Below are 15,246 nucleotides of genomic sequence, written 5' to 3' on the forward strand. Positions count from 1 at the left end.
CCTGAGGAAAGGTACGCACCAAGGAGTGTGTGGCCAAGGGTCGTTGGAAGACGACCGCCAAAGCCGACACCTGGCCCTTGATGGTACTCAAGGGCAATTTCTGCTACACCCCCTGTTGACGGAAGGTCAAGATGCAAGCCACCGAGAAGGAGCGAGGATGAACCCCAAGAGACTCACACCTTGCAATGTACGTCTCCAACATACGATGGTTAGATCTTCCTGGAAGTAGATTTCCTAGCTTATAACGGAATCACATATTCAGGCAAAGGCAAACCCCTATCCTTCAGCACCTGTCGCTCAACAGCCAAGCCGTCAAAGCCAGCAACTGTAAAGCAAGATGGAATATTAGCCCTTGGGACAGCAGATCTTCCCTAAGAAGAAGCTTCCAAGGAATGTCGGCGACCCGCCGCACCAGAACCATGTACCAGACCCGGCGAGGCTAGTCCAGGGCCACTAAGATGCATCTATGACGTCTGCCAGAGGATCCCGTGACAGTGCCACGAACCTCTGCACCTGTTGAGCCGAGATGCCAACAGATCCACCACCGGAGACAACTGATGAAACCCCTCTGGATGAAGAGACCAGTCCCCCTGGTCCAACACCTGCCGACTGAGGTAATCCCGCCTGGCAATTTTCCACTCCGGGAATGTGTACAGTGGAAAGGGCTAGAACAAAACGCTCTGCCTACCTGAGAATGCCGGCTACCTCCAGAGCCGCCAGGACACTTATGCCCCCTTATTGATTGACATAAGCCACAGCTTATGTCCTTGTAAATGATACATGGTGACCACCGTCCAATACAAGGGGAAGGAAGGATTTGCCCTGCCGGAGAAGGAAGCCACCAGATCAGGGACCCTTTTGTACCCTGGCTCATCTGGATCTGGTTGTCCAGAGACTGCGGATTCTTATTCCATTTGATCATAATCTCTCTTTGCAGGGACCTCGTATGGAACTGTGCAAACGGGACCTACTCGAAGGTCAACACCATCAGGCCCAGCACTCGCATGCAAGTCCGGAGGGATGACCATCAGCTGGACAGCAGGAGGCGAATTGCAGCCTGCAGTTTCTGGGGTTTGTCCAGAGGAAGGAATACTCTGGCTAAGTCTGAGTCCAGAGTCAGCCCAAGATAGTTTAGTAGCTTTGTGGAAGGAACCAAGGCAGACTTGAGCTGGATTCTGAATCTTCAGAATTCCTTCATGGTCTGTATGAGGATTTCCAGGTTTTTCACCAGCCCAGTAGGGAACTCTGCTCGCAGAATGTGGTCGTCCCAAGTAGCCCAGGACCGCGATCCCCCACTGACATAATGCTAGCACTGTGGACAACACTTTTGTGAAGAACCGAGGAGCGGAGGCAAGACCAAAGGGTAAGGCCCCAAACTGAATGCTCCTCTCCCACAGCAAAGCGAAAAAAGTGCTGGTGACCGACACATATTGGAATGTAAAGGTAAGCGTCTGTCGATGGAGGCAAGAAAATCCCACTGATGCAGGGAAGCCACCACCGTGTGAATGGACTCCATTCTGAAGTTCTGCACCCGCACAAAGTAGTTCAGCGCCTTGAGGTCCAGAATTGGACACACATTGCCTGCCTTTCTGAGCACTAAACAGGTTTGAGTAAAACCCCTGAAAACGTTCTGAAGTCGGAGCCATCACCCTTTGAAGTAAAAGGTCTTGCGTCGCCCCAAAAAGAGCCTGTAAGCAGACCAGGGACAGCTGCACGTTGGAAGGAAGAACCTTACAGGAGGGCAAGATCAAAACTCAATCTTGTAGCCGGCCTGTATGACCTTGTGGACCCACTTGTCTTGTACCAGGGATGTCCACGGGTCCGGGAACCAGCAAAGACGATAACCCCACCCTAGATACGGGTGGGGCACACCTTCATACTGAAGGGGCCTTGCCTGTGGGTCTGGAGAAGCCCACTCTTGACTTGCCAGATCAAGTCCGCTTGGATCCTCCAGAGGAGGCCCCCCAAAGGGCTTCGATCCCGTCAGTCGACCCTGAGGAATGAGAAAAAAAAAAAAAACACTTCTTATGAGCCGAGGAGGGCCCACATCTACGGTGAGGGTCCTTGCCCTTGGTAGCCTGTGGAAGAAAGGTACTCTTCCCCCCCCCTGTGAGACCTTTAATAATGTCATCCAGGGTAGCACCAAACAGGCGATCTCCTTGAAAGGACTTTTTTTAGAAGTCTGGCCTGCAGAAAAGCAGAAAAACATTTGAGCCAAAAGATACGCCGAAGGACCACTGCTGAAACAGAGAGCCGAGGCACTAGAGGAGCTGCATCCAAATAGGCATCACAGATAAACTGCAGCCTCTGGACCAGCTGGCCCGCCAGCTTAGCAAAGGCAGAGGGGAGCTATTTCCCCTCCAGGTCACAGCGCAAATGTTTAGCCCATTTGGTCAGAGTCAGCTACACCAGGGCAATAGTGAATATCGGCCTCAGTGCTGAACCAGCTAGAGTGTACATATTGAGGGCCACGGCCTCCGCCTTCCTGTCAGCCAGGTCCTTAAAGCGGATTTCCGGTCCCCAAATTTGATTTTTTTTTTTTTTTTTTTTTAAAGACTCCACTCTAACTTGGTCCACTTTATACGCAATCTTTAGTGTTAATTTAGTCTTTTTTTATTTACGTTTAAATTGAATAAAAGTACCTGAATATCAGAAGGTGGCAGGGTCCATGTCCATTTAGGGCATCTGAAGCCCGCCTGTATCTCTTTACGGGATTAGGTGCCGCTGGCTACCCAGCATGCACCTCCTGATCTCGCGCCTGCGCGGTAATGACACCACGCAGCCCTCCTTGCTCCTGACATGTTGCAATAGCAACTCCTGTTCGCGTCATTTCCGTTCAGAAAATAGTGCGAAATTTAGTTATTAGGTGACTCCCATGGACTCCTGGGATACATGACACCGATATCCCAGGTGTACATGGGAAGCGCCTAATGACCTAATCGCCTAGGCGGCCAAAGCAGGAAGTGTTCCACAAAAATCAGGAATTACAGGTATTTAGAAAAAAATTAAATAAAAATAGTTACCATTTAAAAGCGAATTGAGGATGGGGATTGTATTTGGAGTAAGTTAAAAAAAATTGAGTGGAACTCCGCTTTTAAGGCCGAGGACTCTTAATGGTTGCCTTGTTTAATCTGGAAACATCTTAAGAAGGGACTCCTCATAGGGATATCGCCTAGCAAATTGCTTAGGGACCCCAAGGGGACGCTTTGGCCATCCCCACTCTTTAAGGACAATTCTGTCACAATAGGAGGGGAAAGGGAACACCTTTGCCGCTGTGGATGGCTTGTAAGTGCCAAAGGGTACATGCATCCTCCATCTTTAAGGTCTCACGCACAGATACAAATCAGTCCATCCACCAGTGCCTTTTCACGTGCAGTTGCAGAAGTGGAGGAATCATCCTCACTATCTGAGGATTCAGGGTGCGTGGTTGCAGACCCATCAGGGTGACCCACGTCTGTGGAGGCCGAATCAGATTCAGGATCCGATGAGACAGATGAGGCAGGGGGCGCTTTTTGCCCGCCCGTTGCCCAAAAGCCACCTCTACCAGGGACACAAAAGACTCCAGGACTGCCATCAGTGTATTAATTGATGGTAGGGACCCACAGCCTCAGAGAGGGGATTAGGTGGGGGAGATGTGCTCCAAAGACTCCATAAATCACCAGGGGGACCCAACAAAAAAGTTACACACTGCTAAGGGACAAACCCAACCGCTCTGGCAGCTCCACCCCGTTGCCAGTAAGAGCACCAATCGATCCTCAGGAGAGAGGGAGAGGACCCCACCAAACTCACCACCCTGCAGAAATCAGGCATGAAGCCACCAGGAGAATCTGCACTGCATGAGCAGTGATCAGGAAAAGAAAGCATCCAGGAGTCAGCACCAGGGGGATGAGGGGGGTGTCTGACGGGAAGGAGGGGAACCCGGAGGTCTGACTGTCCCATAGATGGGCCCACGTCCACCCCAAAAACCTCTGAGGGAAGACTACCCACCATACCAGGAACCAGACAGGCACCGGTCCAGACAGAACCCCTCACCATCAAAATGGAGGGGCTGTTGGCCAGGACTGCTGCGACTCGGGACGAGACCCAGTCGTATACGATCTCGTAAGGCGTTTAACTCGCAGGCCAACCCCTGTCCAGTGGGGCTATGTCGTGGCCAAACTAGCACGGAGCTGAGGTCTGTGCGCGCTCACTAGCCAGACTGGAATGACCACTGGATCTAGATTATCCAGCCCGTTGTCCAGTCCTGCAGTTAATTATAGATCTCACAGGAAAAAAAAAACCCTTTGCAAGGACCAGAGATCCCAGCAAGAAACTAGGTCCTTACTCCTGACTAGGCAGGAAAAAAAAAAAAAAACGGAGTACCTATAGCAGAGAGAGGGAGTATACCCCCTGGGAATGCCCATAGGTGTAGCAAGACTTTCTGCCTAGTGTCCTACTCCTGTAGGGGGCAGTATAACCCAATCAGATCAGATGAAGATCCAGGGCTGTGTCTGTCAATGAATGAAAGAGAAAAACCAGAGTTAGACTTACCGGTAACTCTGTTTCTAGGGGTCGTCCAGGACAGCACAGGTGATATAGGATCCACCTCCGGAGACAGGAAACACAAAGGATCAGGTGAATAAAGGGGCGGACACCCACCATCTTCCCCAGTCTTTATCCGACAACTCCCCGGACATGGCATCTGCAACAAGACAAAAAACACTCACCCATGGTTATAACAGCATATAGGGAGGGAATCCCTGCTGTCCTGGACGACTCCTAGAAACAGAGTTACCGGTAAGTCTAACTCCGGTTTTTCTTTCTCCAGTCATCTGTCCAGGACAGCACAGGAGAGATCAACGAGAACTTACCAGATTAGGGTGGGACTACCGACTGGAGGACCTTCCTTCCAAACGCTTGATCTTGTGCAGACAGAAGGTTCAGTCTGTAGTGCTTGATAAATGTCAAGAAGCTAGACCAGGTGGCTGCTTTGTAAATTTGTTCTGGTGTCGTCCCTGCTCGCTCCGCCCAAGAGGTAGATAACGCCCTCGTGGAGTGGGCCAACAGAGAAAAAGGGCACGCTTTGTCTAAACTTCTATAAGCGTTGACTATCGCCTGTTTAATCCACCTGGCTATAGTATTCTTTGAAGCCTGCTGCCCCTTATTTTTCCCTGAATGCACTACAAATAAAGCATTGGATTTTCTAAAGCTCTTAGACAACTCTAGATAGCTTAACACACAGGCCCTGACATCTAAAAGATGAAACTCTGCTTCCCTTGGATTGGAAGGGGAGGAATAGAAGGATGGTAATACCATTTCTTGGACCCTGTGGAACCTGGAAGCCACTTTAGGTAGGAATCCTGGATCTGTACGTACCACCAACCGGTCTTCAAAAATCTGAAAAAAAGGTTCCTTAACTGAAAGCGCCTGTAACTCACTAATGCGCCTGGCTGTAGAAATTGCCACCAGAAAGGCTGTCTTAAGGGTAATATACTTCAACGACAGGTCTATGTCCTGCGAAAGTTTTATCCAACCCTGTAGTACTATTGACAAATCCCATTCAGGAAGAACCTTAAATGGAATTGGTCTCATTCTGGATAATCCCTTGAAGAACCTTCATCACTAAAGGTTCTAAAGCCAGGGACTTTTCCAGAAACACTGATAATGCCGCTACTTGTACTTTTAAAGTGCTAACGGCCAGTCCCTTGTCTGCACCTTCCTGCAGAAATTCAAGAATGGCTGGAATACCGACCTCCCTGTTATCGGTTTTTAGCCAAGAACAAAAATTTTTCCAATACTTAAAACAAATTGCCTGGGTGACCTTCTTTCTACTAGAAAGAATTGTGCGGATCACTTTATCTGAAAGTCCTTTTACTTCAAAAGACCTTCTTCAGATACCAGGCCGCCAACTTCTCTAGATTTTTGGCAGTTGTATCGGGCCCTGGGATAGCAGGTCTTCCCTCTCTGGGAACATGAGGGGGGGGGGGGCTACTGCTAGACGCCACAGGGATGAAAACCAAGGCCTGTTTGGCCAAAACGGGGTTACCAGGATTAAGGTGGTATCCTCCTGGATGAACTTCTTTAGAACAAGAGGAATCCGCTTGAATGGGGGAAAAGGCATAACTCAGCTGAAACGTCCACTCCTGAACTAAGGCATCCAGCCCTATGGCTCCTCCGCCTTTCTCCAAACAAAAGTACCTTGGGACTTTGTTGTTCATTCTGCTGGCGAACAGATCTGTCTGGAAGGCCCCATCTCTGGGTCACCAACTGGAAGACTTCCCTGTTTAGGGACCACTCCGATTCCAATACCCGATGGCGACTTAGAAAATCTGCCATCTCGTTGTCCACACCCCTTAGGTGGACTGCGGAAATAGAGCTTAGGTTCGCTTCTGCCCAGGAAAAAAGGTTCGCCGTTAGCTGCATCAAGGACGGGCACCGTGTCCCTCCTTGTTTGTTGACATAAGCGACCGCCACCACATTGTCCGATAGGACTTGTACATGGTGGCCGTTCAGGTCTTTGGAAAAAAAAAAATCTTAGGGCTTCCCAGATTGCCCGCAGTTCTCTCCAGTTTGCCGATTCTCGAGATTCCCTCCTGGACCATGCTCCCTGGGCCATCCTTGTTCCCCAGTGGGCTCCCCAGCCCCAGGAACTGGCATTCGTAGTTATCCGGACGGATATTGGGAAGGACCACTGAAGGCCCCCCCAGAGGTTCCCTTCTTTCCTCCACCACCAGAGCGATTGCTTGGCTTTTGGGGATAAATGGATGGTCTTGTCCAAGGATTGTTGTCTCCCATCCCAAACTCTAGGATGTTGGCCTGGAGACACCGAAAGTGGGCCCTTGCCCAAGGAACCCTAGGCCTGACATAGCTGTCCTGATGGACAGTGAGTGAGAAAAACTTTTTGCTCTATTGAATTTATCCTGTACCCCAGATAGCACAACTCTTGTGTTGGGATCAGGTTGGATTTGTCCCTGTTGATTAACCAACCCAGGTCCTCCAAGAACAGGGTAGCTCCCCGTAAGTCCTCTTGCAACTGGGGAAAGGAGTGGGCAAAAAATAAAAGGTAGTCCAGATAAGGAATGACTGAGATTCCCCTTAGTCTTAAGGGAGCCAGTGCTTCTGCCAGAACTTTGGTGAAAATCCTGGGAGAAGAACTGCAAATGGCGAACAGCACTCCCCCAGTTTATCGCTATTCTTAAAAGTTTTTGAGACTTCTTCTGAATCGGGATATGGAGATAGGCATCCCTTAGATCCAGGGAAGCCATAAAGCAATTTGGGGGGGGGGGGGGGGGGGAGCATGGCCTTCACCGTAAAGATGGTTTCCATGCAGAATTTCTTGTAGGTCGCCCATCTGTTCAGAGGTTTTTAGTTTCAGGATTAGAGGAAAATTCCCCGACGGCTTTTTCACCACAAAGACGTGCGAGTAGAAACCCATATTTGTTTCTTCTTGGGGCACTGGAACAAGAACCCTCTGGTCCATAAGGTCCCCGATTTGCGACAGCAGTGCTGACGCCTTTAGGGGATCTCTGGGAGGGGAGGTCAGAACTGTTCTTGCGGGTGGAGTACCCTGGAACTGGATCTGATAACCTTCCCTGATAATCCTCAGTATGAACCCATTTTGGGTCGCGCTTTCCCACTGTGGGAGGAATTGACTCAACCTTCCCCCCACCGGGACCCGGTCATTGGGGTTTAGGGTTTTTTTTTTTTAGGAGAGGAAAAGAGAATACTTTTCTTTTATTATCCTCTCCTCCACTGTTTTTTAGTGGTTGGCATCTTGGAAGCTTGCCCTTGTGTTCTTTGGGGATGAAAAAAACGTCGCTCTGGAGCTTTCTTGGACTTTGCCGGAAAAGCTTTCTTCCCATCAGCCGTTCGGTCCAAGACCTTCTCTAGGTCTGGACCGAATAAGAGGTCCCCCTCAAAGGGAATACCACAGAGCTTTGTCTTGGACGCCAAGTGCCCTGACCACGGGTTTCAACCACAAGGCCCTACGTGAAGAGTTCACCAGGGCGATTCTGCCGAAGAGTCTGCCATATACCCGGCGGCTTTAGACAGCATAGGAAGGGAATCCAGAATCTCTTTAAGGGAAGTCCCTCCTTCCAGATGGGCTTTAAGTTGGTCCAGCCAAACCTCCAGATTTCTGGCCACCACTGTTATGGCTAACTTAAAGCCAGCTATGGCCACAACTGCCTCCCATGACCTTTTGAGTAGAACCTCTATTCTCTTGTCCATAGGCTCTTTAAGGACACCCATATCCTCAAAGGCCAGGTCTGTAGACTTGACGCATTGAGAAGGCTGCATCCAGCTTGGGAACCTTGTTCCAAATGCAAGAGGGATCCTCGTTAAAGGGAAACCTCCTCTAAGTTTTTTGGGAAAAACAGCTTCTTTTCAGGCTCCACCCACTCCTTCTTAATGGAGTTCGACAAAGTGTCATGTACCGGAAACACCCTAGACTGAGTTTCTTTCAGTGTTTGGTACATTTTGTCATGTAGGGACAGAGAGACCTGCTCTTCTTTAATTTCTAAGGTCTCATAAATCACTCCTAGTAAAGCATCAACTTCCTCTAGTGATAACTTATACCAAGGCGATTTAGTCCCTAACTCAAGGACCTCCCTGGAAGAAGCTGCCTCACTAAGCTCTTCAAGGGAATCCGAGTCCTCTGCCTCTGTTTCTACACCCTCCTCTGGGGCTGAAACTAGGGGGGCTTCTGCTGGCTGTTTGGGGGTCTCTGTTAGACAGCATAGATTTAATCGCTTTCATCTCCTTTTGGACTCCTGAGATTAACTCCTTGCATGACCCTGTTGACTCCTTATAGACCAACTTGTCTATGCAGGGTTTACAAAGGGGTTTATTCCAGCCCTCCTTAAACTTAGCAGCACAGGCCGGGCATCTTTTCCTCCCTGCCGGGTTCTCTGTGTCTTTGGGCTGAGCCTGAAGACGAGAAGAGGGGGGAGAAAAAACAAGGAAATAGTGAGACCCTTAACAGAAAAAAACAAGGAGGGGGGATAAACTACAATAGCCACCCCCTCCCCCTGCCAGAGAAGCTACGCCAGAGTTCCTAGGCTCTTTAGCCCGGACTCCGCTTTGAGGGGGGGGGGGGGGGGGGGGAGTAAAAAACAAACAGGGGAAATCACAGCATTTTATGGGTCCCTGTACTCACCCCCCGTACTCACCCCCCCTCTCCCAGCCTAGTAGGTAGCCTACCCTTGTGACACCTACCTGGGCTGGGATGGCGCCACCACTGCTGTGTCCTGCAGTCTCTATGAGAGAGGCCTCTTCCTCCTGCAGCATCCTGCCGTTGCGTTCTGCCCAGGGAAGTCTCGCGGACTTGGAGCACTTTTAGCAGTTCAAATAAACCGCCATGGCTCCGGCGTCATCACCGCTGTGAGAGCCGGAACCGGAAGTGATGCGCCGGAAGCCCCACCCTCCTCCAATGCGCTCCAAAGGCCGGAACTCAAGGCCTGCGCACACGTCTCCCTGATGCGGAAGTCCTCGGTATGAAGACTGGACTCCCCATCATAGCAGGCATCAGACATAGCCCTCCCCGGGCTTCAGGAGGAAATGCGCCAGACATGGCCTCGTAGACCACCGGGGGCCCCCACCGCTGACCTCCTTCAAGGCCCTCTGACCATGACAGGTACAGCAGAGCTCCACACCTGCCTCCTCCTCCGGGGAGGAAACAAAAGACTGGGGAAGATGGTGGGTGTCCGCCCCGTATTCACCTGATCCTTTGCGTTTCCTGTCTCCGGAGGTGGAGCCTATATCTCCTGTGCTGTCCTGGACAGACTACTGGAGAAAAAGGCAATTTTGTTACCTCTGAGCTGCACCACCCCTGAAGCTGCTTCCGTTTGCTGTTCTGTCACTAGCATGCTCGGACATCATTTCGTACACCCCAGGACCAGCAATCCTGCACTGCAGCGAGAATGGTGAAGGCCTGCCCACAACCTAGATCACTGAGAGAAGAGCCCCCGTTGGGATCCCCGTGGGATACAGAAGTATTGTTGCTTTTTCTGTTCCCCCTAGACAAAGTCTTTGTCCATTTCTTTTATCCAGAGTTCAGCTTTAAAGCGGTATTAAAATCAAAACCAGCAACGTAATATATTGCAGGTTCCCAATCATTAGATGTGGTGGCTGCATTAGTTCCTTTTGCGGCTGCCTTCCCTCTGTGCCTGGCCATTAACAGACCTCCTGCATTAGAGAGTGCCCCCACGTCGGATGGAGAGCAGCATTGTCAGTCTGGGGTAGAGAACTGTTAGATGAACTAGCATATTTTGATACATTTAAGGCCTGTTCACGCTGATCTGCTGCCCAAACTACTGCTGCCTGAATAGCGTTTTAGGCTGCAGGGCAGTGTGGTGGGTCAAGGCTTGTTTTATTTGTATCACATTGCTCTTTTTTTTTTTTCTAAAGGAACTTTATTTGAAGTGTACCAACACTTCATTCAAATCTGTGCACTTCTGTGCAGTAACATGAAGGACCAAGCATAGTGATATTATGCAAACACGTTGCATAAGACCGCTCTGCTCCAGATCGCCGTTCCCGACAGAAGCAGAACGGTCTGCCTATGTAAACAAGACAAACCGCCATTTTGTTAGTAGGGAAGACAGATCATGTGTTTCTGCTAAGCAGGAACACAGAACTCTGTCTCCCCCTACAGTTAGCAAACACCCCCTAGAGACACAGTTAGCCCTTTGCTCACCCCTCATGTAACCTCTTCCCAGCCCGTATCATTAGAAAAGGAACAGTGCATATGTCCCCAAAAAAGTATCAAAAGTGTCACTTAGTGTCTGATTTGTCCATCACAATTTTCGCTGTCCCTCTACAAGTCGCTGATCGCCGCCAATACTAGTAAAAAACAAATAAAAATTAAATATCCCAGTTTGTAGAAGCTAACTTTTGAGAAAACCAAATCAATACACACTTATTGCGTTTTTGTTCACCAAAAACCATGTAGCAGAATACATATACTGACCTAAATTTGTATTAGAAAGCAAAAATATATTATATATATATATAATTTTTTTTTTTTTTGGGGGGGGGATCGACTGATATCGTTTTTTTTACCACCGATATTTTGGTCATTGGATATCTGCCGATATTTTCGGACTATATATATATATATATATATATATATATATATATATACATACATACATATACACACACACATATAGTAAAACCTTGGTTTGAGAGTAACTTGGTTTAAGAGCGCTTTGCAAGACAAGCAAAATTTTCAAATAAATTTTGACTTGATATACAAGCGATGTCTTGATATACAAGTAGCCTTAAGTCACAGCTGAGTATAAAATGAGTATAAAAGAGAAGAGAGGCGCCTCTAAGTGTAGCAATATGGTTAAATTTAATGAAGGTTCAACATTTAGCAACTCACATGGTTGATGATTGGAACAGGCACATCTAAGGATGCAGGCATCCGGGGTAAAGCTGTCCACATAGACCGCCCTCCGCACCGCCATCTACGTCATCCCTTCCATGCTGCCCCTCGCTTTCAGATCACTTTACTGCAGGGTGGTCTTCCCGGTCAGGATTACAGACTGGCAGCCGGCGGTGCAGAAGATAGTCTATGTGGACAGCTTTATCCAGATTCCTGCATACTTAGATGTGCCTGTTTTATTCATCAACCATGTGAGTTGCTAAATGTTGTACCTTCATTAAATGGAACCATATTGCTACACTTAGAGGCGCCTCTCTTCTCTTTTATACTCTGTAGCTCCTCCTGGATTTCGCTTCTAATCCCCTTGTGGAAGCGGCTATTTGTGGATGGACATTTTATGGTTACACAACCATGCAATGCTATAATCTTTGTATATGGACTTACGAAAAAATGGTTGTGGAACAAATCATCTGAGTTTCCATTATTTCTTATGGGGAAATTTGCTTTGATATAAGAGTGTTTTGGATTACAAGCATGCTTCCGGAACGAATTATGCTCGCAATCCAAGGTTTTAATATATATATATATATATATATATATATATATATATATATATATATATATATATATATATATATATATATATATATATATATTTTTTTTTTTTTTTTTTTATGTCTATCTGGGGGGGTCCAAACCCCTCCTCTGCACTTAAAAGCATTCAAAACTCCAAGTTTGGCTATTTTGAATGCTGTCAATTTTTTGAATTTGGCGCCGCCAGTACCCGGAAGTGATGTCATGACATCACTTCCGGGTACTCAGCGGCGCAGAATACAAAGAAATAGAGACCCAGTCAGACGGCGGTGGTGAAGGTAGGATGCCCGGGTCTCCCGGTGGGACAGGAGGGCGGGGGGGGGGGGGGGGAACGGACGTCCCCTCCTGCTCCTTGAAATGACAACCGAGCAGCTTCTCAGCCACATCGGTTGTCATTACAAGACAGCCGACCGTCGGCTTTGGACACCGGTACTGGGGTAATGCCTTTAGCTGCAGGCATCACCCTGGTACAAGCACTTTCCCGAAATAATCGGCAATAGTAAATCAAAAGGCCGATTCCGATATATCGGGCAAAGTGCATATCGCCCTCGATATATCGGCGTTGCCGATAATCGGTCGATTACGAATATATATTATATATATATCGTTTATAGCTCAAAAAACGAAAGCCACAGAGGTGATCAAATACCACCAAAAGAAAGCTATGTGTGCGTGTGTGTGGGGAGAGACATCAATTTTACTTGGGTAGAGCGTTGCACAACCGCGCAATTGTCAGTTAAAGTAATGCAATGACATATCACATAAGGGCATGGTCATGGGGGGGGGGGTTAAACTGATCAGCATTTATTCATGTCAAACCTGTATCCAAAAAAAGAAAAACAAAACTGCTGTAACTGTTTTTAAAGTGTGAGCTGGAGCTTGGCTTCAATTTGTTAGTGTATCTAAATATGCTAATACATTTAACACTTCCCCCTCCCCCAAGACAATGCCGCTGTGCCTCCTGTGCTCCTTTATCCAGTTGTGTCTCTCTAATACAGGAAGTGTGTTACTGGTTAATCAGCTTAACCACTTTACCACTAGAGGATTTTGCTGTCTTACGTCTGGGCCACCTTTTGCGATTCGACGCTGTGCGACTTTAATTGACAATTGCGCGGTCATGCGACGCCATACCCAAACGAAATTTACATCCTTTTTTTCCCACAAACAGAGCTTGCTTTTGGTGGTATTTGATCACCTGTACGATTTTTATTTTTTGCGCTATAAACAAAAAAAGAGCGTAAATTTTGAAAAAACAACAATATTTTTCACATTTTTTTTTATATGAAATTCCCCCCAAAAAAATGTAAAAATTTGTTTTCTGCTACCTATGTTTGGTAAAAAAATTCACAATAAGCGTATTTTGATTGGTTTGCGCAAAAGTTATTGCGTTTACTAACTAAGGGAATTTTTCTGTCATTTTTGGTGTTTTTTTTAACGCGTAATGGCGGCGATCTGCGATTTTTTTTCGGTACTGCGACATTGCGGCAGACAGATCGGACCCTTGACTGACATTTTTTGGGGTTACCAGTGACATTACTGCAGTAATCAGTGCTATACATATGCACTGTTACTGCAAAAATGACACTGGCGGGGAAGGGGTTAACTTTATTGGACAGGGAGGAGTTAAGTGTGTCCTAGGGGCGTGATTCTAACTGTGCAGGGACATTGCTATTGGTGTAAAAACAAAGATCAACGGTCCTACATAGTAGAACCGTCCGATCTTCATTTTTACACCAGGGAGAATGACGGGCGGCTTGTTTACATAAGCCGCTCCACCTTTCTCCCTTCACAGGAGCGATCGTAGTGTGACCGGCGGACATCGAGTCCGTCGGTCACACGCACTGACTTGTCTGTGAACGAGCCGCGGCGGGCGCGCGCCCGCAATTGGCTCGCAAGTCAGTGACAGGCGAGTGACGTATCCATACGTCACTCTGCCTGGCCGGGGCTGACCGCCGCAGTATATAGTCGTGCGGCGGTCGGCAACCGGTTAAAGTGTGAGCTGGAGCTTGGCTTCAATTTGTTAAGTGTATCTAAATATGCTAATACATTTAACACTTCCCCCTCCCCCAAGACAATGCTGCTGTGCCTCCTGTGCTCCTTTATCCAGTTGGGTCTCTCTTATACAGGAAGTGTGTTACTGGTTAATCAGCTTAAAACAAAGTGGGTAAAAAAAGCCCAAGAAAACTGATGCAGCCATCACATCTCATAATTAGCAAGCTGCAATATATGACATTTCTGGTTTTGGACACCCTAGGATAGCAGGCGCAGGATTTGGAGGTAAGGGTTAATCACAACAACAAGGTAGAGCGTTGCTAACCACACAACTACAACACCGGGTAGGCCATGCATGATTGGAGGGTGTCTAGGGACTACAAGGGAGCACAGAGCGCACACACAGGGACTGCTAATGGATATGATCACTCAGAGCTTCAAGGCAGCTATGGCCTGGTACCTCAACATTCTCAGTGAGCCCATATTCTGAATGGGGGTTTTCCGAAACCTGTAAAACAAAACAGCGGTCAGCAGTGTTCAGGGAACACGGCGGGGTGAGTTCTGCTCTGCATTACACACATTTACCTGGCTCTGTCCGCCCTCTGTGCTCTGCTCGGCTTCCATCGCTTATCACACCTGTACGACACACAACGACAGCACTTCACTATCGGAACACCACACCGTGTGTAAGACAACACACAACAAGCGCCTCCATACATACCTCACTACCGCGGGCAGCACAGCGCATGCACCGGAAGCTGCTCGGCGATATGGCAACCCAAACGTACACTTCCTTCTCCCCGCCCTCTTGCCTATTGACAAGCGCCGAACGCCTGACCAATAGCAGAGCAGCTCCGAGTCACGGTTTGTAGGAGGAGCTGTGATAGGCCCCTAGATGTGCCATCTTTGTTGTGGGATGTTAGGGTTCTATTCATGTATCACATATTGGGCACAGTTTGATCAGCCGTTCTCTAGCAGAATTCCATGAGCTGTGGTTAATTGACTGTTGTTCTATCAGAAAACGCAACCCATGTGAAAATGCAAAGGAAGAGACGTTGCAAACAAAATTACCTATTGCGCATGCTCTATGCCAGGCATGTCCAACCTGCGGCCCGGTGTTCCGTGAGAATTACCTACCCTGTGAGAATTACCTACCCCTCGTCACTTCCGGCCAGAAGCATCTGAGCAGCGCAGCAGTGCGCATGCTCAGAGCGCCGGATACCTAATGGCAGAACAGAGGAGCTTACTAGTGCGCATGCGCACTAGTATAAAACGATCACGGTGTACCGTGA

At 48.2% G+C, this 15,246-nt stretch overlaps 1 protein-coding gene across 1 annotated transcript in view; it reads right to left on the reverse strand.

Moving 5' to 3' along the window:
• The window catches only part of DPY30 (dpy-30 histone methyltransferase complex regulatory subunit), a 53,105-nt gene extending 38,335 nt beyond the window's left edge, over window positions 1-14,770 (reverse strand). Inside the window, exons 1-3 of the mRNA XM_082251247.1 lie at window positions 14,676-14,770; window positions 14,540-14,590; window positions 14,415-14,462 (exon numbers count right to left, since the gene is read on the reverse strand). Coding sequence (XP_082107373.1) covers window positions 14,415-14,462; window positions 14,540-14,578 — 87 coding nt within the window. The 5' untranslated portion in view covers window positions 14,579-14,590; window positions 14,676-14,770. The remainder of the gene's footprint in view (window positions 1-14,414; window positions 14,463-14,539; window positions 14,591-14,675) is intronic.
• Window positions 14,771-15,246: the final 476 nt, after the last annotated feature.

This window comes from Pelophylax lessonae, assembly GCF_965119305.1.
Source record: "Pelophylax lessonae genome assembly, chromosome: 3".
Lineage (NCBI taxonomy): Eukaryota > Metazoa > Chordata > Amphibia > Anura > Ranidae > Pelophylax > Pelophylax lessonae.